This window comes from Oncorhynchus kisutch, linkage group LG7 (assembly GCF_002021735.2).
Source record: "Oncorhynchus kisutch isolate 150728-3 linkage group LG7, Okis_V2, whole genome shotgun sequence".
NCBI lineage: Eukaryota > Metazoa > Chordata > Actinopteri > Salmoniformes > Salmonidae > Oncorhynchus > Oncorhynchus kisutch.
This window is the reverse complement of record NC_034180.2, coordinates 33,582,346-33,604,711: the sequence shown is the minus strand read 5'-3', so window position 1 is coordinate 33,604,711 and position 22,366 is coordinate 33,582,346. Positions and strand designations below refer to the sequence as shown.

The 22,366-nt window shown below is 41.2% G+C and overlaps 2 protein-coding genes across 4 annotated transcripts in view; one reads left to right on the top strand and one right to left on the bottom strand.

Moving 5' to 3' along the window:
* Nucleotides 1-19,402, bottom strand: part of LOC109894509 (apoptosis-resistant E3 ubiquitin protein ligase 1-like) — a 38,206-nt gene extending 18,804 nt beyond the window's left edge. The window contains exons 1-4 of one of the 3 annotated variants that reach the window (XM_031828985.1): nucleotides 19,310-19,402; nucleotides 12,648-12,861; nucleotides 11,951-12,119; nucleotides 5,255-5,475 (exon numbers count right to left, since the gene is read on the bottom strand). In XM_031828985.1, coding sequence (XP_031684845.1) covers nucleotides 5,255-5,475; nucleotides 11,951-12,119; nucleotides 12,648-12,795 — 538 coding nt within the window. In that variant the 5' untranslated portion in view covers nucleotides 12,796-12,861; nucleotides 19,310-19,402. Of the gene's footprint in view, nucleotides 1-5,254; nucleotides 5,476-11,950; nucleotides 12,120-12,647; nucleotides 12,862-15,164; nucleotides 15,212-18,917; nucleotides 19,247-19,309 lie in introns of those variants that run through there. The other 2 variants (XM_031828986.1, XM_031828987.1) reach the window with 2 other exon arrangements.
* On the top strand, nucleotides 19,359-22,353 carry LOC109894510 (rRNA-processing protein FCF1 homolog). The gene is made up of 8 exons (XM_020488050.2): nucleotides 19,359-19,466; nucleotides 19,704-19,768; nucleotides 19,971-20,042; nucleotides 21,152-21,300; nucleotides 21,395-21,467; nucleotides 21,596-21,683; nucleotides 21,803-21,897; nucleotides 22,040-22,353. The coding sequence occupies exons 1-8, from the start codon at nucleotides 19,464-19,466 to the stop codon at nucleotides 22,086-22,088; spliced, it is 594 nt and encodes a 197-aa protein (XP_020343639.1). The 5' UTR covers nucleotides 19,359-19,463; the 3' UTR covers nucleotides 22,089-22,353.
* Nucleotides 22,354-22,366: the final 13 nt, after the last annotated feature.

Below are 22,366 nucleotides of genomic sequence, written 5' to 3'. Positions count from 1 at the left end.
AGCTTTCTGTTTTAGTCTCTGTCTATAGGCAGGGAGCAACAAAATGGAGTCGTGGTCAGCTTTTCCGAAAGGAGGACGCGGGAGGGCCTTATATGCGTCACGGAAGTTATAATAACAATGATCCTGAGTTTTACCAACCCTGGTAGAACAATCGATATGCTGATAGAATTTAGGGAGTCTTGTTTTCAGATTAGCCTTGTTAAAATCCCCAGCTACAATGAATGCAGCCTCAGGATATGTGGTTTCCAGTTTACATAGAGTAAAATAAAGTTCGTTCAGGGCCATCGATGTGTCTGCTTGGGGGGGAATATATGTGGCTGTGATTATAATCGAAGATAATTCTCTTGGTAGATAATGCGGTCGACATTTGATTGTGAGGAATTCTAAGTCAGGTGAGCAAAAGGACTTGAGTTCCTTTATGTTGTTATGATCACACCATGTCACGTTAATCATAAGGCATACCCTCCCCGCCCCTCTTCTTACCAGAAAGATGCTTGTTTCTGTCGGCGCGATGCGTGAAGAAACCAGTTGGCTGTACCGACTCCGATAGTGTGTCTCGAGTGAGCCATGTTTCCGTGAAGCAAAGAACGTTACAGTCTCTTATGTCTCTCTGGAATGCTACCCTTGCTCGGATTTCATCTATCTTGTTGTCAGGAGACTCGACATTGGCGAGTAGTATGCTCGGGAGCGGTGCGCGATGTGCCCGTCTCCGGAGCCTGACCAGAAGACCGCTTCGTCTGCCCCTTTTACAGCGTCGTTGTTTTGGTTCGCCGGCTGGGATCCATTGTCCTGGGCAAAACACAGGATCCGCTTCGGGAAAGTCGTATTCCTGGTTGTAATGATGGTGAGTTGACGTTGCTCTTATATCCAGTAGTTCCTCCCGACTGTATGTAATAAAACCTAAGATTACCTGGGGTACCAATTTAAGAAATAACACGTAAAAAAACAAATACTGCATAGTTTCCTAGGAACGCGAAGCGAGGCAGCCTTCTCTGTCGGCGCCAGATGTGTACCACATGCCAAAACAGTCATTTATAAAGGCTTTAACATAAAACTTTCCATATTAAATGGAGGCAGGCTTACCTGGCAGAATGATATGATATAATGATGATTTGTATCAATCGGATGCTATTTTTTTTTCTATCAAACTCTGCTATTGAGCATGCAGTACAGAAACACCGCCAGCCAAACACCAGTCTCTTGAGTTCAATTGAAATGAAAGGGAAACTATGTTTTTCTTTTCTTCCTTAGACCTCAAAAGTGTTCTCCTGATATGGTTAAAATGGTTGTGCAATTCAAATGATATATTCTCTACAGATCACTTAATTGGAGTGCCAGAATGAACTCTTTAACAATTCAAAGTATGATGCTACAAGTCTATACAGATGCTTGTGGCATAATAAAACCCAATCAAAAAGTTTTACTTCAGACTTAGAACATCCAATTTTAAAATAAGTGTGATTTTGAGAGTGAAATCTGAAAAAAGAACTGGTGGAATTTTGAAATCTGGAAAAACAAAACCGAGAAAATGTTTTTGTTGTGGATTTTGGTGTTATTAGGGAGAATACATGTATTGGCTGGTAGATTGTTTTTAAATCTACCTGCCACAGTGGCTGTTGGACCAAAAAGTTAGTTTTTAGGCCCTGTTCATAAACCATGTCACAGGTCATTCCAAAACCAGCATTTGTTTACACCTTGTTCAGTCATGTTACCTCATTAGCTAGCTAGCTAGCTAACAACCTGGTTACTTTATCAGTATATCTAAACATTTGGAGGCAAAAAAAAGAAGTGAAAAGGGATAGCTTCTTTATAAGATCAATGATCATAGCAATGAATGAATGACTGATCACTTGCATGTCATCACTCACAAACTTGACGACCTTAAAGAGACGGTTTAGAATTTTCGATGTAATGCGCTTCAATAGATAGTGCTTTTGCACAATGTAGAAACCTAATATTACACAAATGACTGTAATTATCAACATTTTAGCTTTTTATAATAATGAAATGTCTTTACCGGGTTAAATATTTGTTTCTAGAGCACAACATGTAACAAGTAGCAAGAATTCATATACACCCAATATGCTAGATCTCAATCAATTCAAAAATATATATACCTTCTGGTGCTCCTAGATTTGACATTTTAAGTGATTTCTTATTTATTTAGAGCACTGCCTACGCCCTTCAATCTCACAGGCTTGGAGGATTGACCTTTTTATTTCACTTTTGCTTTCTCATATACCTGTAGATAATAAACCTTTGAAACTAGAACACATACCCATGTTGGACTCTGCATCCAGGACATTAATCCGAAAGTCTAATTGGTCCATGTTGTCCTGCACTAGCCAAGCACAGTAGTGTGTGGACAATCTGTGTATTCACCGATGCGTCACACCACAAAGCCAAATCAAGCTTTTCCAGAAATAGGACTTAAGCTATTCTTGGCATCAGAGAAGATACCTATCATAGGTAGCATAGCTATTTGCTTATTGGGAGTGTACAAGCCAATGAGAATCGGTGTGTACTACAGTATGTAAATTAGGATAGGCTAAGAAATTGTACATGAGAATTGTAATGTAACAACATAGGCCTAGGCTACTTTCTTTCACATTATGTCTTAACTGTCTTAATATGGCCCTGTAGTAACAGTCAACTTCTCCTTTACAACACCTAGTTTTGTTCATCTGTGTGGCTATTGCTTAATAAAAAGTTCAATGCTACAGTGCCTTGCGAAAGTATTCGCCCCCCTTGAACTTTGCGACCTTTTGCCACATTTCAGGCTTCAAACATAAAGATATAAAACTGTATTTTCTTTGTGAAGAATCAACAACAAGAGGGACACAATCATGAAGTGGAACGTCATTTATTGGATATTTCAAACTTTTTTAACAAATCAAAAACTGAAAAATTGGGCGTGCAAAATTATTCAGCCCCTTTACTTTCAGTGCAGCAAACTCTCTCCAGAAGTTCAGTGAGGATCTCTGAATGATCCAATGTTGACCTAAATGACTAATGATGATAAATACAATCCACCTGTGTGTAATCAAGTCTCCGTATAAATGCACCTGCACTGTGATAGTCTCAGAGGTCCGTTAAAAGCGCAGAGAGCATCATGAAGAACAAGGAACACACCAGGCAGGTCCGAGATACTGTTGTGAAGAAGTTTAAAGCCGGATTTGGATACAAAAAGATTTCCCAAGCTTTAAACATCCCAAGGAGCACTGTGCAAGCGATAATATTGAAATGGAAGGAGTATCAGACCACTGCAAATCTACCAAGACCTGGCCGTCCCTCTAAACTTTCAGCTCATACAAGGAGAAGACTGATCAGAGATGCAGCCAAGAGGCCCATGATCACTCTGGATGAACTGCAGAGATCTACAGCTGAGGTGGGAGACTCTGTCCATAGGACAACAATCAATCGTATATTGCACAAATCTGGCCTTTATGGAAGAGTGGCAAGAAGAAAGCCATTTCTTAAAGATATCCATAAAAAGTGTAGTTTAAAGTTTGCCACAAGCCACCTGGGAGACACACCAAACATGTGGAAGAAGGTGCTCTGGTCAGATGAAACCAAAATTGAACTTTTTGGCAACAATGCAAAACGTTATGTTTGGCGTAAAAGCAACACAGCCGTTCACCCTGAACACACCATCCCCACTGTCAAACATGGTGGTGGCAGCATCATGGTTTGGGCCTGCTTTTCATCAACAGGGACAGGGAAGATGGTTAAAATTGATGGGAAGATGGATGGAGCCAAATACAGGACCATTCTGGAAGAAAACCTGATGGAGTCTGCAAAAGACCTGAGACTGGGACGGAGATTTGTCTTCCAACAAGACAATGATCCAAAACATAAAGCAAAATCTACAATGGAATGGTTCAAAAATAAACATATCCAGGTGTTAGAATGGCCAAGTCAAAGTCCAGACCTGAATCCAATCGAGAATCTGTGGAAAGAACTGAAAACTGCTGTTCACAAATGCTCTCCATCCAACCTCACTGAGCTCGAGCTGTTTTGCAAGGAGGAATGGGAAAAAAATTCAGTCTCTCGATGTGCAAAACTGATAGAGACATACCCCAAGCGACTTACAGCTGTTATTGCAGCAAAAGGTGGCGCTACAAAGTATTAACTTAAGGGGGCTGAATAATTTTGCACGCCCAATTTTTCAGTTTTTGATTTGTTAAAAAAGTTTGAAATATCCAATAAATGTCGTTCCACTTCATGATTGTGTCCCACTTGTTGTTGATTCTTCACAAAAAATACAGTTTTATATCTTTATGTTTGAAGCCTGAAATGTGGCAAAAGTTCGCAAAGTTCAAGGGGGCCGAATACTTTCGCAAGGCACTGTAGGTCCTTGCAATTAGGGCTGGCATAATTACCATATAACCGTGTAACCGATGGTTAGGATGAAGACCACCATGAAAATAAAATAACTGTCATAACGAACAGCTGACTGAAGTACTATCACCATACTTAGGTGCCGATACGATATTTATTGTGATTCTCACGATTCTATATGTGTTGCGATTCGATACAGTGAATTTAATTGTGAATCGATGTTCCAGACATATTGCTCACCACATGTCTGTTGCAGAGGGACAAGAGAGAGCCATGAGAAAACTAGTTTTGATCAGTCATGGAAATAAAAGTGCTGAAAACAAATTTGCTGCATATTTAAAAAGATAAGAGAACAAGCTATGAAGGAAAAATACTGGAGTGTTGGTGCAGGTACATCCAACTGGCACTAACATTATATTGCGATATTGTATCTTGACGACGATACGATAACGTCAAAAATAATATCCCCATCACTATTAACAACATTCATGAAACGTTGTTGCTCCTTGAAGAAAGTAGCAACAAACAAGTCTTCAACGCAGCAGCAACACAAATAGAAATATAATGAATATAATGAATATAATGAATATAACAGGCTTGGAACTAACTTTGGCAATTTCACTGGAGAAGTTTTTCCAGAAATAGGACTTAAGCTATTCTTGGCATCAGAGAATATACCTATCATAGGGTAGCATGCAATAATTTCCATGGTAATGTAGACTGTTCATTCAAATTATGTGAACTGATGTGTAGCACATATTGAAGGGTACAATTCCTGCTTTTACTTCCTGCTTTGCTCTTATGGATACACTTGCAAAGGCCGCCAGTCACAGCCCTACTTGCAACGCATCAGTATCTTCTACAGCCAGTGTCTAAAATCACTCTTAATCCATGGCAGACGCATTGCACTCACCGATAGACCACTTCTCATTCAGGCGCCTTTCAGCAAGGCTGTGCACGAGTTGGATCTCGTAGTCCTGGTCTCGGCTCCCCCTAGAGGCCTGGAGAACCTTGACGCCCGTGGACAGCTTGATGTAGTCTTCGTAGTAGTATCCCCACGCAGCAAGAGAGAGCTGCAACTGGCTGTCAAACTGGGCTAGATCATCCAGAGTCATACAACCCAAGGTCTTCAGTCTTCAGTTGGACCACAGTGCAATATGATCAAACACAGAGAAAAAACAGTCAATTGTATTCATTCACCTCTAGCATGGCCACAGTCTCAAACAGGATAATACACAGAACGACTGAACAAGAAGAACCTGACTTTAAAGCTGGGTTGTAGTCTGTTATTGCTTTAAATATTGTGTACTATATCATGCATGCAAAGCAAATATTGATCTATCACCCTGTTCTGCACTGTACCACAGTAACCTTAACATGATCTACTAGGTTACATTTACATTAAGCCTTTAAGGGGCAAGTAAATAATAATAATAATTTATTACATTTGTAAAGCACTTTTCATTATCCAGGAATAATCTCAAAGTGCATAAAATAACAATTTAAATAGAAAAACAGTTAAAAAAACTAAATCAATATATATTGAACAAAAATATAAACTCAACATGCAACAACTTCAATGATTACACTGAGTTACAGTTCATATAAGGAAATCAGTCAATTGAAATACATTTATTAGCCCCTAATCTAAGGATTTCACATGACTGGGCAGGGGCGCAGCCATGGGTGGGCCTGGGTGGCCATAGCAGGAAGAGAATGGGTCCTAGCACCGACCCCTGTGGGACACCACAGGTTATGGTGGATTCCACTGATCTTGCCTCACCAAGGGTGGCGCACTACTTGCGGTTAGAGATGTAGGAGGTAAACCATAGAGAATGGTACCAAATGGGGTGGCTGCAGTTTTACGGGCTCCTGACCAATTGTGCTATTTTGTGTGTTTTTTTAGTAGTTTTCTTCTTTTTTTGTACATAATTATTCCACCATCGTTTATTATGACTGAAAAGAGCTTCTGAACATCAGTACTGCGATTACTCACCTCGAACTGGACTAGGATTTTTTCATTAATGAGTCAGACACAAAGGATATACTGCTCCTCCAGGACCAGGCCCAAATCCCTGTCATTTATATGAAGAGGAGACGCCGTTACAAAGGTCGAAGAGCCAGATGGCTGGCGAGACTGCGCTGGCGAGTAGATAATCCGCCTTTACCCTCTGTTTTACTGCTAAACGTGTAATCACTGGAGAATAAATTGGATGAGCTCCGTAAGATCAGGAGGGGTAGTGTGTCTCTTTGATAACAACAGCTGGTGCGCAATCTCAAAATATTAAGGACGTCTCATGGTTTTGCTCGCCTGAATTAGAGTGTCTCATAATAAGCTGTAGACCCCACTATTTGCCAAGAGAGTTTTCATCTATATTCTTCATAGCGGTCTATTTACCACCACAAACCGATGCTGGCACTAAGACAGCACTCAGCGAGCTGTATAAGGCCATAAGCAAACAAGAAAATGCTTATCCAGAGGCTGTGCCGGGAACTTTAAGGCAGGAAAACTAAAACCCATGTCACATGTGCAACTCGCCCTCCATTAGGCAAATCTGACAATAACTATATCCTCCTGATTCCTGCTTACAAGCAAACACTCAAACAGGAAGTAGCATTGACGTGGTCAATACGGAAGTGGTCTGATGAAGCAGATGCTAAGCTACAGGACTGTTTCTGGAATACGTTCAGGGATGCATCCAATGGCATTGAAGAGTATACCACATCAGTCACTGGCTTCATTAATGTATCGACAACATTGTCCACACAGTGACAGTACCGGTACCCCTTGTATATAGCCTCATTATTGCTATTTTATTGTGTTACAATTTTTCCTTTAGTTCAGCAAACTTTTTAAAAACTCTGCACTGTTGGTTAAAACCTCTACGGGATTAGTGTCCCCCCATGGGACGGTTGAGCTAACGTGCACTAATGTGATTAACATGACGTTGTAACTAACAAGAACATTTCCCAGGACATAGACATGTCTTATATGGGGAGAAAGCTTAAATTATTGTTAATCGAACTGCACTGTCGAATTTACAGTAGCTATTACAGTGAAAAAATACCATGCTATTGTTTGAGGAGAGTGCACAACAACAACAAAAAACTTTTATCATGGCAACTGGTTGATACATTCACCTCTGAAGATAAATAACGTACTTAAATTCAGCAATCTTGCTCTGATTTGTCATTCTGAGGGTCCCAGAGTTAAAATGTAGCATAGTTTTGTCAAATAAAATCTATTTTTATATTAAAATGTAGGAACTGGGTTCTACAGTTTGAACTTCTGCTATGTCTGCCACCTTGCTTCAGGTTCTGAGCTACAGGCAGTACGATTTGGGTATATCATTTTAGGCAAAAATCAAAATAAAGGGTGCGATCCTTAATTAAGGGCTTGTAAATAAGCTTTTCCCTGTTGTATTCGGCGAATTGATTAGAGTTTAGGGCAGTCCCACAGATGGCAGTGTGCTCTCTGAGGCGCTGCAGTAGAATGTGTGATCAACTGTGTCGAAAGCAGTACTAAGGTCCAAAAGAAGGAGGAGTCAGAGTGGGGTTAGAGTTGGAGGATACAATGTTCTCTCGGATGGTGTTGATTTTAGCCTTGAAGAACTCAGAAAATCTGTTGCATTTTTCAGTAGTTGCTGTCGGAGGGCCAGAGTCTGTAGGATGGAGAAGACGACTGATGGTGGAAAACAAAATTATTTCCTCGGTCATTGTCAGAGTAGAAGGTGGAGTGGGCTGCTTTAAATGCTTTTAAATAACAAGCCTGGTAGTCTTTATAGACCAGTAGATGGACAAATAGGCCAGCACTTCTCCACAGACGCTCTCGCTTGTGGCCATGGGTCTTCATGCTAAGCAGCTCCTCTGTGAACCATGGGGAGAACTGTTGGAAGGATATTTGGAAGGATACTTTTTCAAGGACAAGGCTGTTTAAGGTGTTCCTTAGAGTGCTGTTATACAGGTCAACCATCTATCTCATCAGGGATATCAGACTCATGACAGTCAGCTTGTAGGGCAGGGCAAACAGACCCCTGGAAGACGGACGTGTCAAGGGACTTGTTGTTTTTGAATGTAATAGTGCGCTTATAGCAGAGCTGAAGTGCAGGAGTATTCACAGACATTGTAATGGCCCTATGGCCAGATACACATCTCATGCACATCCAGGTCTGAGGCAGGGACGTCTCCAGTGATGAAGTCTAAATAGTGTTAATTGCTGAAGGATGGGGCTGGAGAAATGTAGCGACTCTCAAATTCATAGACAGAGATATGGATGCAAGGACTGACCATCCATGAGATTACAGTTTCAACCATGTTTTGAGGCTATACAGTGTTTGTTTACAATTACTTTGTTTGAAAACAAAGGAGTAAAACAAGTTTATATTTTGGGTTCTGATGGGGAAAGAAAATTGCCCATTAGGGATTTATTTATAAATTACAGTGACAAGAAAAAGTATGTGAACCCTTTGGAATGACCTGGATTTCTGTATAAATTGGTCGTCAAATTTGATCTGATCTTCATCTAAGTCACAACAATAGACAAACATAGTGAGCTTAAACTAATAACACACAAATTATTGTATTTTTCTTGTCTATATTCAAATCTAAGTTTATTTGTCACGTGCGCCAAATACAACAGTGAAATCCTTACTTAATACATCACTTAAACATTCAGTGTAGGTTGGGAAAAGTATGTGAACCCCTAGGCTAATGACTTCTCTAAAAGCTAATTGGAGTCAGGAGTCAGCTAACCTGGAGTCCAATCAATGAGATGAGATTGGAGGTGTTGGTTAGAGCTGCCTTGACCTATAAAAAACACTCACAAAATGTGAGTTTACTATTCACAAGCAGCATTACCTAATGTGAACCATGCCTCGAACAAAATAGATCTCAGAAGACCTAAGATTAAGACTTGTTGTCTTGCATGAAGCTGGAAAGTGTTACAAAAGTATCTCTAAAAGCCTTGATGTTCATCAGTCCACGATAAGACAAATTGTCTATAAATGGAGAAAGTCCAGCACTGTTGCTACTAGTGTCTGTCCTGCAAAGATGACTGCAAAAGAGCACAGCTCAATGAGGTTAAGAAGAATCCTAGAGTGTCAGCTAAAGAAATCTCTGGAACATGCTAGCATCTCTGTTGACGAGTATACGACATGTAAAACACGAAACAAGAATGGTGTTCATGGGAGGACAAATTATTATTTTCGATGATGGCCTAGGAACAGTGGGTTAACTGCCTTGTTCAGGGGCAGAATTACATGTTTACCTTGTCAACTCGGGGATTCGATCTTGCAACCTTTTGGTTACTAGTCCAACGCTCTAACTACTAGGCTACCTGCCGCCCCATTGCTGCATGTCGGAGGTTTGCAAAAGTGCACCTGGATGTTCCACAGCGCTACTGGCAAAATATTCATGTAGACAGATGAAACTATAAAAAAAGGCAGAGCACACCAACATCAAAACCTCATCCCAACTGTAAAGTATGGTGGAGGAAGCATCATGGTTTGGGGCTGCTTTGCTGCCTCAGGGCCTGGACAGCTTGCTATCATCGACGGAAAAATGAATTGCCAAGTTTATCAAGACATTTTGCAGGAGAATGTTAGGCAATCTGTCCGCCAATTGATGCTGAACAGAAGTTGGGTGATGCAACAAGACAACGACCCAAAACGCAGAAGTAAATCAACAAACGAAGGACTTCAACAGAAGAAAATACACCTTCTGGAGTGTCCCAGTCAGTCCTGACCTCAACCTGACTTAAAATCCAGTGGCAGGACCTTGAGCGGTTCACACCAGACATCCTAAGAATATTGCTGAACTGAAACAGTTTTGTAAGGAGAAATTCATCTTGACCGTTGCGCAAGTCTGATCCGCAACTCCAGAAAACAACCTGGTTGAGGTTGTTGCTGCCAAAGGAGGGTAAACCAGTTATTAAATCACATACTTTTCCCACCCTGCACTGTGAATGTTTACACGGTGTGTTCAATCGACATGACAAATTATCATTGTTTGTGTGTTATTAGTTTAAGCAGACTGTGTTTGTCTATTGTTATGACCTAGATGAAGATCAGATAACATTTTATGACCAATTTATGCAGAAATCCAGTTATTTCCAAAGGGTTCACATACTTTTTCTTGCCACTGTATATTCTTCAATAATCAAATATAGTATATATCATGAATTGAAATGTCAAAAAATGTACGTAGCTCTCGCAGATTGCCCCTTTAAGGTTCATATAAACATTAAAGTAAAATAGTGTGGTATGTATTGAGTCATGATGAAATGGCTTCCTCCACTGACAGATGTATAAAATGGTATATGGGTAATCTACTCAAGGAACAAAAGCTTCCCATAGTTGACAGCTGCTGTAGCTACAAGAAACAAAGTATAGTAACCACTATAACCCCCAGCTGCTCATGTTCACAATTACTTCAGGTAGGGAGTGAGTGTCACTAATCAGACAGAGGTGAACTCATACTGTACTACAGTAATATGCAGAGGAGGTCGGTTAACAATCCCATTTGTATGACTAGCCCATGGATCACAATTGAAATGTCTGAATGTGATGCAACTGAAAAGGGTCTGCTACTCCGTCCACTGAGAGCTACCCCCATATCCGCAGCATTGCATAACATCTACCATATTGTATGTGTAACAACACCTTAAAGCGGCATTCAGCAGTTCAAACAATAACAAAGCCGGCTCCCCGCCCCGTTTCGGTAAAAAGCTGAAGGATGGGGCAGGAGAAATGTAACCAGTCTCAAATTCATAGACAGAGCTATGGATGCAATGACTGACCATCCATGAGATCACAATTTTTAACCATGTTGAGGCTTTATAGTGTTTGTTTACACTTACTAATTTACAAACATTGGAGTAAAACAAGCTTATACCACAGTTGAATCTAGCTCATGAGACAATTATAAGTTATATTTTCAAGAATAAATGGGTACATATAATACATTTCTAAGTTGGCTGTAGCAACTGTGGATTGCCTCTTTAAGTGACCCTCTGAAATATGGTTTCCCAAACTTGGTCCTAGGGCCCAACCCCTAGATGCACGTTTTGGTTTTTGCCCTCGCACTACACAGCTGATTCAAATAACCAACTCATCATCAAGCTTTGATTGTTTAAATCAGCTGTGTAGTGATAGGGCAAAAACTAAAACGTGCACCCAGGGGGGCCCCCCGGGACCGAGTTTGGGAAATGCTGCTCGGAAACACTGCAGCCACTGAGCTTAATGTCACCAAGTGCAGCCAGCCATGAATGGGGATGCTGCCCCCAAGTGGACATAAAAACACATATCTTCTAAGGCTGTTATTCTATCTCTCAGAGAAAGACAGAAAGTGAAAGAGGGACCTCAGTGTTTCACAAAATGAGTGAATTCAGTAAGATGTTAGTGCACTAACTGTAAGTCTCTCTGGATAAGAGCATCTGCTAAATGACTCAAATGGAAAAAAAGTCATGCAGAATCATTTAGTAATGTTAATTGTGTTTATGTGATGGGTTTGAATCTGCCCATGACAGGTGAGAGGTAGGTAGTGCTATGCTGGTAATAATTAGTTGCATGCTTGTGTAGTGGCACTGACAACATGGTGGTGGTATGCTTACGTATGATAGTAGTGCTCAAGGCTCTGAGAGCAGAGCCACTCCTGGAAGGCAAAGTCTCGCAGCAGCTGGATATGAGCCTCTGCGATGTCCCTCCAGCGCCGCTTCTCTCTCACCACGTACTCCAGACGAGTCAGAATACTCAGGCTCAGCTCCTCCAGAGTCTCCACATCTACACACACAGGCAAAGACAGACACAGACAAATCAGCCAGAGCAGAGAAGGATCTAGTCTATAGCCTGCCTTATCAGAAATAAATTCACCTCAACAACACCAGATTGAGGCCAAGATAAGAATATACTCCTACCTGCAAACAGGCAGGCCCTAAATTACTAAAACCACAACATCATGAGCTTTGGGAAATTACACTAACATAAAACCAAGACCTATACCTCTTCAACAGCAGAGAATGAGCTAAATCATTTCACCCATTGGCTGAACATTCAAGAAAATATCCTTTGAACTGTGTAGGCTTTTGTACAAACTCCAATGGATGAGTAAATTCAAAGATGATCAATTCCCCTTGTTGTAAAAGAACTGGGATGCTGTGAATCAATGAAGATGTTACTGTGTTTGGTTGCAATCACATTAGCCTCTGGCTTCTTTACATCAGCAATAGTTCAGAGATACCAAACTGACACTGTTCCATGTCATTCATAAACGCTGGATCAAATCAAGTTGCTGATATTTTGTCAACTGACCTTCAAATAAGTGTTTGTATTCGGAGAGACTGTGGCCTTGAATCCATTCTTCAATCTGACTTTCTTTGCCTTTCTTCCAGCGCACTTCCCAGAAGAAGATCCACGAGACTGAGCAGAAGAGGAAAGTCAGCAAAAAGCGGAGGTCCATCAGACCATCTTCAGCTCTGACTCAGACTCTTCTGCTCCCCACATAGGCTGGGCCAGGTCCAAAATACTGCAGGATAAAATAAAAAGTTGCAAATCATGTTCATTCTCCAGCTTCTTCACTGGTAAAGAGCTATAGCAACAACAACAAAAACATCACAGGTTTAAGTCAGGCAGCTCATGAAAGGTAAGCCTAAACAATGACTAAGACAATTAAAAAGTTGTGACCATGCTCATCTAGCAACTAAGGTGCTTTCATTATACAGTAGCAGCATAGCCAGAGAAGGCATGCATGAATGTTAATGTCTCACACTGGAGGAGTGTTGAATGATGGGATAGGACATGTAATCCAGATGACATATGCATGAACTGGCAAGGTTCTTAAAATGTCTCATTACTTTTATCTCATAATCTAAACTAAAGACCACCAAAGTCCACAGCGACAAAAACATAGAATAAATGCATTGGCAACACCCATAGACATAGATTGTCTACAAGAACAACATCCCCACAAGATATATATTTGTTACAGCACACCTAATGATTGGTGTACAAAATTCCCCACACATTTCCAGACTCCCCACCAACCACCAGTCACCCCCACTTCCTGCAGGGGCGTTATTTCCTTCCCCCACACATTTAAGTAGGCACACCGGTAACTAATCAGTGTTGAGGTCAGGATAAAGATGAGTCTGTGACAGTAGGAGTGAAGTATTTGGAAAAAGTGCACCCTTGCCTTTTGGCTGATCCATTTGTGGTTTCAAGGTGGGTGCTGTGGAGTCAGTGAGGGTAACCAGAAGTGGTCTTGTGATAATTGTTTGTGTTTCTGCTGGGCAGAGGGAGCAGGCGCTCCGCATTAAATGAATGTGGGTAAGAGATTTGTTTTGCTCAAGAAAAAAAAGTGATTACTGGAATAGCAGTAAATGTAAAAGTTACCTAACCGAAGGGGAAGATTCCGGTGTTTGTGATGCTCGTTGTTTGGTGCGACGCAGACAGGGTGGTGTGAATGGTGAAACAGAAGTCGTTGTCTGTTCTTTTGAGTTTTGTTTGAGTCTTTGCCAGACAAAGTGATGTTAGGATATGTAAGTTAAACTGTACGAGGTTTTGTGCCGACTACATTACGTTGTTGCAGGTGTCAAGCTTATGGGCATGTGGCAGCAGTGTGTAGGAGGGAGGTTCCTAGGTGTGCAGAAGGGCATTAGACAAAGGACTGTGTAGAAATGGGGAAAGTAGTGGCATGTGGCAATTGTAGGGGTGCCCATGGGCCTGGGGATCAGAAATGTCCTGTGCGAGAGGCAGGTTGAGGTTTCCAGGGATAGAGTAGTGCAGAAGTTGTCATATGCTGCGGCAGTGAAGAAAGTAGAGGAAGATGGGTCAAGGGGGAGGGATCCTGGAGTGGTGTCAGTAGTAGATCTGTACCAGTACAGAGGGATAGGATAACAAGTGATAGATGTTTCAGTAAGACTGGATTTATAGCAATGGTTATCAACTCTACTGCAGGGATGGAAGGTCATTTGCAGAAATTTGAGGTTGTGGTGGCAGCTGCAGAGTATTTGGGTGTGCGAGACTTGACATCAGAAGAGTTACATGGTGTGTTAAGTGATGGTGGCCCATCCTTTCAGGTTGTTGGTCTGAAGTAGGACTAAATAGATTTAAATAGTGGAGTAGTGTGGTATTTTTTAAAGTTTTTGTGTGTAGTGATTTTTTTCTTTTTCTTCCCCAAGCAATGTATATGGGAGTTGTACTCCAGTCTAGTAGGTGGCAGTAATGCAACATTTATTAGATGCCAACCACCCTTACCCTCATTGAAGAAGTAATCAATGTTGATACCTCATGGACTGGTAGTGTGATGCATTTGGAAGATGTGTTATGTGCTAATATATTCCTTTCACCTGGATGAAGTTACTAAGTTTGTCCTCTTTCCTTTTGGTGTTGACTTCCTTGGTCAGTGTGATTTGTTTGTCTTTTGTTTGACCACAGCCTTTGTTAGCTTGCCTTAGCCATTATACTAACGTTATATTATCACAGTTCTTAGTACACATCTGTGGTGTTAGGAGTAATACTTATGCGTTGTGCTGATGTAGCATATTCCTTATTTGATTCCCAGAAACCATCCAACTGTCATCGTAATTTAATAAAAGCTCAAAAGGTTACCCTCTCTTTGTGTTCTTGCTGACACACCCATTTGCATTGCCTCCCACCCATCCCTTAGTTTCTTTTACCTATTTTTCATGATGCCGAAACCTGGGTTGGTAACGCAATGGGGGAGGGGGCTACCAACCAGCTAAGCTTTACCCGGGCCAGCTACCAGTCCAGCCTTGCCAGGCCCAAGTCCAACAACCAGCTCAGCCTTACCAGGCCCCCTACACCTACCTTGAGCCGCCGGCCAGCTACCCCCAGCCAATATGGGAGGGATACCAGTTGCAGGTGGTTCTACCAAAAAAACATAAATTCAGAAAAATATTAAATCAAGTTTTTTTGTACAGAGTAAGATCTTGTTTTGTACAGAGTAAGATCTTGTTTTGTACAGAGTAAGATCTTGTTTTGTACAGAGTAAGATCTTGTTTTGTACAGAGTAAGATCTTGTTTTGTACAGAGTAAGATCTTCCTCTTGCATGCGTGTAGATCTTTGTTTTGGTCGCACCGTCATCTACTTCTACACGTGGCTGCGTTGCTTAGAAATGTCTAGTTCCTGCAAAGATGCTGGGAAATGCTAGATGTGGTTTGCTGGCTTTTGTAGAACCACTTGCCACTGGAAACTGACATTTCTAAGATACTTTTAAAAGTGACTCAAAAACTAAGTAAGTATCTCCATGAACAGGTTAGTTTAAAAATCTACGGTGGCGGTTTGTATGGGGCTTTCCTGTAATGGACACCAAAAGTCATTGGCTCCCGAGTGGCGCAGCGGTCTAAGGCACTGCATCTCAGTGCTAGAGGTGTCACCACAGACCCTGGTTCGATTCCAGGCTGTATCACAACAGGGCATGATTGGGAGTCCCATAGAGCAGCGCACAATTGGCCCAGAATTTGTTCTTAACTGACTTGCCACTACCTCAAACTCAACCTCGACACGACGGAGCTCCTCTTCCTCCCGGGGAAGGCCTGCCCGCTCAACTTCTCCATCACAATTGACAACTGCACTGTGTCCCCATAGCAGAGTGCAAAGAACCCTGACCCTGGACAACACCGTCGTTCTCTGCACACATCACAGCAGGAACTCGCTCCTGCAGCTTCATGCTCTATGACATCCGTAGAGTACAACCCTACCTCACACAGGAAGCGGCTTGAGGATGCGGCGCAGGTCCTAATCCAGACACTTGTCTTCCATCTGGACTTGTGCAACTCACTGTTGGCTGGGCGACCCGCTTGTGCCATCAAACCCCTGCCATTTATCTAGAATGCTGTAGCCTGCCAGGTGTTCAACTGTCTCAAGTTCTTCCATGTCACCCCGCTCCTCTGCATACTACACTGGCTTCCAGTCGACGCTCGCATCCACAAGACCATGGCACTTGCTTATGGAGCAGCAAGAGGAATTGCCCTTCTCGAAATTCAGGTTATGCTCAAACCCTACACCCCAACATGAGTACTCTGTTCTGCCACCTCTGGTCTCTTGGCCCTCCCACCCCAACAGGAGGGCAGCTCAACTCGGACCAGTCCAAGCTCTTCTCCGTCCTGGCACCCTAATGATGGAACTGGCTTCCCCCTGAAGCTAGGACAGCAGAGTCCCTGCCCATCTTCTGAAACCCTATCTCTTCAGAGCATCTTAAATGATGTCACAGCACCCCCCCTTTTTTGCCTTTTGTGAACTATACTGAACAAAAGTATAAAAGCAAAAATGTCTAAGATTTTACTGAGTTAGTTCTAAAGGTAATCAGTCCATTTAAATAAATTCATTAGGCCGTAATCTACTGAACTGGAACAGGCTGCCAATCCAGAGCATTCCAAACATGCTGAATGGGTGACATGTCTGGTGACAATGCAGGCCATGTTGAGCTTCCAGGAATTGTGTACAGGTCCTTGAGGCATGGGGCTGTGTATTATGCTGAAACATGAGGTGAGGGCGGCGGATGAATGGCATGACAATGGGCCTCAGGATCTCATCCCAGTATCTGTGTATTCAAATTGCCATATATTCAAATCACATCAAATGTATTTAAAAAATGCCTGCCCACACCATAACCCCAAAGCCACCATTGAGCACTCTGTTCACAATGTTGACATCGGCAAACCACTCACCCAAACAATGCCATACAGTTTTGCAGTTTTGAGGCTGGTTGGGCGTACTGCCAAATGCTCTAAAATTACGTTGGAGGCAGCTTATGGTATAGAAATAAACATGACATTCTATGGCAACGGATCAGTTGGAAATTCCTGCAGTCAGCATGCCAATTGCACACTCCCTCAACTTTACATCTGTGGCATTGTGTTGTGTGACAAAACTGCATATTTTAGTGGCCTTTTACTATCCACAGCACAAGGTGCACCTGTGTAATGATCATGCTGTTTAATCAGCTTTTTGATATGTCACACCAGTCAGGTGGGTGGATTATATTGGCAAATAAGAAATGCTCCCTAACAGGGATGTAAACAATTTTTTTGTAGAGTATTTGAGATAAGTCTTTTGTGCATATGGAACATTTCTGGGATCTTTAATTTCAGCTCATGAAACTTGGGACCAACACTTTGTTGCGCTTTATATTTTTGTTCCGTGATCCCCCCCTTACTACCTATGACTTTGCTGATAGCTAGTTTATCGAGGAAAATGTACTGGAAAATTAAATGAAATTTGATTTGTCACATGTGCCGAATAGAACAGGTGTAGACTTTACAGTGAAATGCTTACTTTACAAGCCCAAAACCAACAATGCCGTTTTCCCCAAAAAAATAAGAAATAAAAGCAACAAATAATTAAAGAGCAGTAGTAAAATATAAATAGCGAGGCTATATATATACATGGGGTACCATTACAGATTCAATGTGCGGGGGCACTGGTTAGTGGAGGAAATTGAGGTTACATGTAGGTAGAGTTATTAAAAGTGACTATGCACAGATAGAGTAGCAGCAGCGTAAAAGAGGGGGGGGGGATGCAAATGGTCTGGGTAGCCATTTGATTAGATGTTCTGGAGTCTTATGACTTGGGGGTAGAAGCTGTTTAGATGCCTCTTGGACCTAGACTTGGCGCTCCGGTACCACTTGCCGTGCGGTAGTAGAGAGAACAGTCTATGACTAGGGTGGCTGAAGTCTTTTTAGGGCAGTCCTCTGACACCACCTGGTATAGAGGTCCTGGATGACAGCACTGATTTTCGGGGGGGGGGGCTTAGCCCTTTCCACACAGCCCCTCATCCACTAGGCTGTATTTGTTTTGCGTTAAAGTATGTTCCACATTTGGGGCAGCTATAGAAAATTCCTCACCCACGTCCAGTCAACGCTGCGGGGTGGTACTTCCTTCCCTACACCATTAAGTAAGCACACCTGCACTTAATCAATGTTGATACCGCTTGGGAGATGTTATGTGCTAATATAGACTTTTCCTATTATTTTCACCTGGATGATTTATTTACTAAGTTTGTCGTCTTTCCATTTGGTGTTGAAGTCCTTGGTCAGTGTGATGTATTTGCATGGTGTTTGACAACTGCCTTTGTTAGCTTGCTTTCGTCAATGTTGAGCTACCTTTGTGTGTGTGTGTATATATATATATATATATATATATATATATATATATATATATATATATATATATATATATATATATATATGACGTGTTTAGCTATTATTCATTCTGTTGTACTGATGCAGCCTATTCCAACTGTCATCCTGATTTAATAAATGGCTACCCTCTCATTGTGTTTTTGCAGACACGCCCATTGCGTTGCCTCCCACACATCCCCTTAGTTTCTTTGAGCTATTTTTCCGATGGGGGAAACCTTCAAGGGTGAAATTATACCTGCTTTGCATATGACCCCTAATGAATGACAACTAGGTCACGGAAGCTCTCTATCAATAAGGAGGTTGTTGGGCAGCAGATCACAGACCTGATAACTCCAGGAACGCTGTAAAATGAAGAAAGTTTAAGTAATCAATATGCCTTGCTAAATGCTGGCTCCTTGGGTGTACGTGATACGTTACCTGGCTGGTTGGAAAAGTCGATCAATTAATGAGACAGCAGCAGCTAACTGTCGTTAGCTCAATACTCCATGTGTGTTTAGATAATACATCAATATCGACAACCAAAGTGATTCATATGTTTTAGGCTATGCACACTGGCAGGGATTATAGTCAGCTAGCTACAACATAAATTCCTTCAGGACAAGTAAAGACTAACAAGCTAGCTTGTTGCTGATACTGTAGCCTACGTTAGCTACCTACGACGTACGTTAAGCCGTCAATGTCAACTCAAAATCGAAATGTGGTATTCCAAAGCCAAATTCATTGTTACATGTAATAATTCACCGCTCACGCATAGCTACGTTCAAATACATCAGATAAATCAATTTTAATTTTAAGAATAACAGTCCTACCTTGAATGTATTTATTATATTTAACTAGCTAGCGGCAACCGGAAGCCGAGATGCGCAGGGAAACAAACGTCGATTGTTGATGACGTTTAGACACAGTTACACGAGGGCTGTAGGCAGTTATACAAGTCAGCTGTTGTATTTTTAAAAACAAAACATGGTAAGTCGTACGATAATTGATCAAAATACAAGGCCATCATTTAAATATAGACCGTGGTTCTTGATTCGGCAGTTGGAATAATTTAAAATCTATTTCAATTGATAGGAGTTCGTATGCCTTTTTTTGCTCTGCTAGCTTAGCTAGCTTGACTTGAGCTAACTGAAGTGTGCATTTTTGCATAAACTTAGCAAACGCTATTCTTTACTTCTGACTTGTATTTCCATATGTTTACTTTAGGGGAAACGGAAGACAAAGAAGTTTGCATCAATGAAGAGAATGATAAGCTTGAAAGATCAGAGAATGTGAGTTTCTGCCAATGATGTTAGCTAGCACGAATATGAATCATTCACACCGTCTAGTTTGACTGATAAACCATGTCAATTCTGTGGATTAGCTAAACGTCAAGCTAACAAATTGGCATGGATTGTCAGTTTGACTAAGACATACTTTATCATGATATATTCCAGTTGAGTCCTCGTGGTATTGACTCTTGAGTTTCTTTAGAAACGAGAAAGATCGTGCCAAAGTACAAGAGACAAAGAAAAAGGATCCATCAGAAATAAAGGAAAAAGAAGTGTAAGTAGCTTCACAAGTAGGCTGGTTGCCATCTCTGTTCAGCTATTAGAATATACTCCTTGCCACTCCTTTCATTTGCCAAAGAGACTGGCCTTTCAGCAATCATCAAATAGGAACATTCTATGGTTAATGAGCCCGAGGAGATCAGAGGATTTTATCCTGATTTGATAACTCTCACAGCTATCATCTAATCACGTTTATACAGATTACACTTGGGAAAACATTCTAACTTAATTCATACATTTGATTGTAAACATTAGAACATTGGGCATTATGATGTATTACATTTCCTTGTAAACGTAAACATTGGGCACATGGAGAATAGAGGATTCCCGGTCATTTCATTTTTGCCACCAGCCAATGTGATTTCATCACACGAGAAGTTCTTGTGTGATGTGGAGATGCATCAATTGCGCAAGAAGGGAACAGTGAAGACGTGTAAGTTAATTCATTGGCTGGGCTATTAATCCACCATTTGTATGCTAGCCTGTGTATTAGTCCTAGCTTACTATAGTTTAGCATTATGTATAATGTAGCATATGCCTACTTTTTGATGGACTACAGCCAAGATTCGAAGGCGAGCCTAGGTTATGAATACGTTTCTAGGAAGAAATATGATTTGTGAGTATCAGATGCTGGTGGCTATGATTGGTGGGTCATTTTACGTTGGCTGTGAGTTTGGATTCTCTCAATATCCATTCAGAAAGTTTTCTAAAGTAGCCTGTCTGTACTCCCAAGTCATGGTGATCAGCATATGTGCGATGAATGACGACAGGTGCCAGTTTTGCGTTTCTTTTCTCATTAATGGGATGTAGCTGAAGAAAACACAGCTTGATAGAATCTTGTAGGCTAATATTTTCCTTATTATTTCTCTCATTGCGGAGGTCTCTCTAGCCACTTTGAGCAATGGATGCCGAAAGGCCAGTCTCTTTGGCAAATGCAAGGAGTGGAATGTTAGCTAAAAAGACTGGTACCCAGACTACTTCACAAATATCAGAACAAATGCACCCATAACTCTTAACTAATATTCAGTATATTATGGACAAATGATTGATTATAGGTCAATACCTTCTTACTGTGTGTTCACACATTTATTTTCCTACCTGCAGTCCAAAATATCCATCGTGCCTATTCTTCCAGTACAACACTCAGCTTGGTCCCCCTTATCACATCCTGGTCGACACCAATTTCATTAACTTCTCCATCAAGGCTAAACTGGACATAGTTCAGTCAATGATGGACTGCCTGTATGCCAAGTGTGAGTATCTAGCAAAGTTTATTCAGTGTGAACTCAGTTAATGTAACTAAGGAATAACCGGTGTATTTTTAAATTATACTCTTGCTTGTTCAAGGTATCCCATGCATCACAGACTGTGTAATGGCTGAGATAGAGAAACTGGGGATGAAGTATAGAGTAGCTCTGAGGTAACTAGCTGTTGTGAAGACCAACATCCAGATACACTACAGCCATTCAGACGCACACACACGTTCTGAGGGTATTATCAACGTTCCATAGGGAAGGTATATGACGGATGCATTTTCTGCCTCTGTAGGATAGCCAAGGATCCTCGGTTCGAACGACTGCCATGCACCCACAAAGGAACATACGCTGATGACTGCTTAGTTCAAAGGGTAACCCAGGTAATGTAGTTTAATCTACTAAATTGACAATGTATTACATTAGGGAAACTCTTTAGTCATTAGAGCACTGTGGTTTTATACCAGAGAAGAACACCAATTCAATCATGTATCTTTCACAGCACAAGTGCTACATCCTGGCAACTGTGGACAGGGACCTGAAGAGAAGGGTCAGAAAGATCCCAGGAGTACCCATCATGTACATCTCCAACCATAGGTCAGAATTAACATCAGATTATCAGTGTTCAATTGGTCATTTGTGGTTATCACTGTGTTTTATAGTTAGTTTATCTCTCACTCATATAAAATGTCTTATACCATGATCTTTAAACCATGTCTAACTGTAATATTTTTCACAGGTTCAACATTGAAAGAATGCCTGATGACTATGGTGCTCCAAGATTCTAATATTCAGTTGATGGAATTTAAAAGTTGGACTGTGGCTTTTGTCGAGAAGGTTTTAATTTGTTTACCTGCTTATTGTATATTGTTAAAGGACTTGAGTTTATGCTCTACATTTTTAGCAGAAATGGATGACAGAGTAATAATTTTGCAAATTTAATGACTGGTGTATTTCTTACTATTCTGAAACTGTTTTTCACTTTGTTCCAAAAAAGTACAAATGCATTCTGTCAAGGTGTGAAAATTGAAATAAATTAATGGAAGAATAGTCGAATGTATCCAGT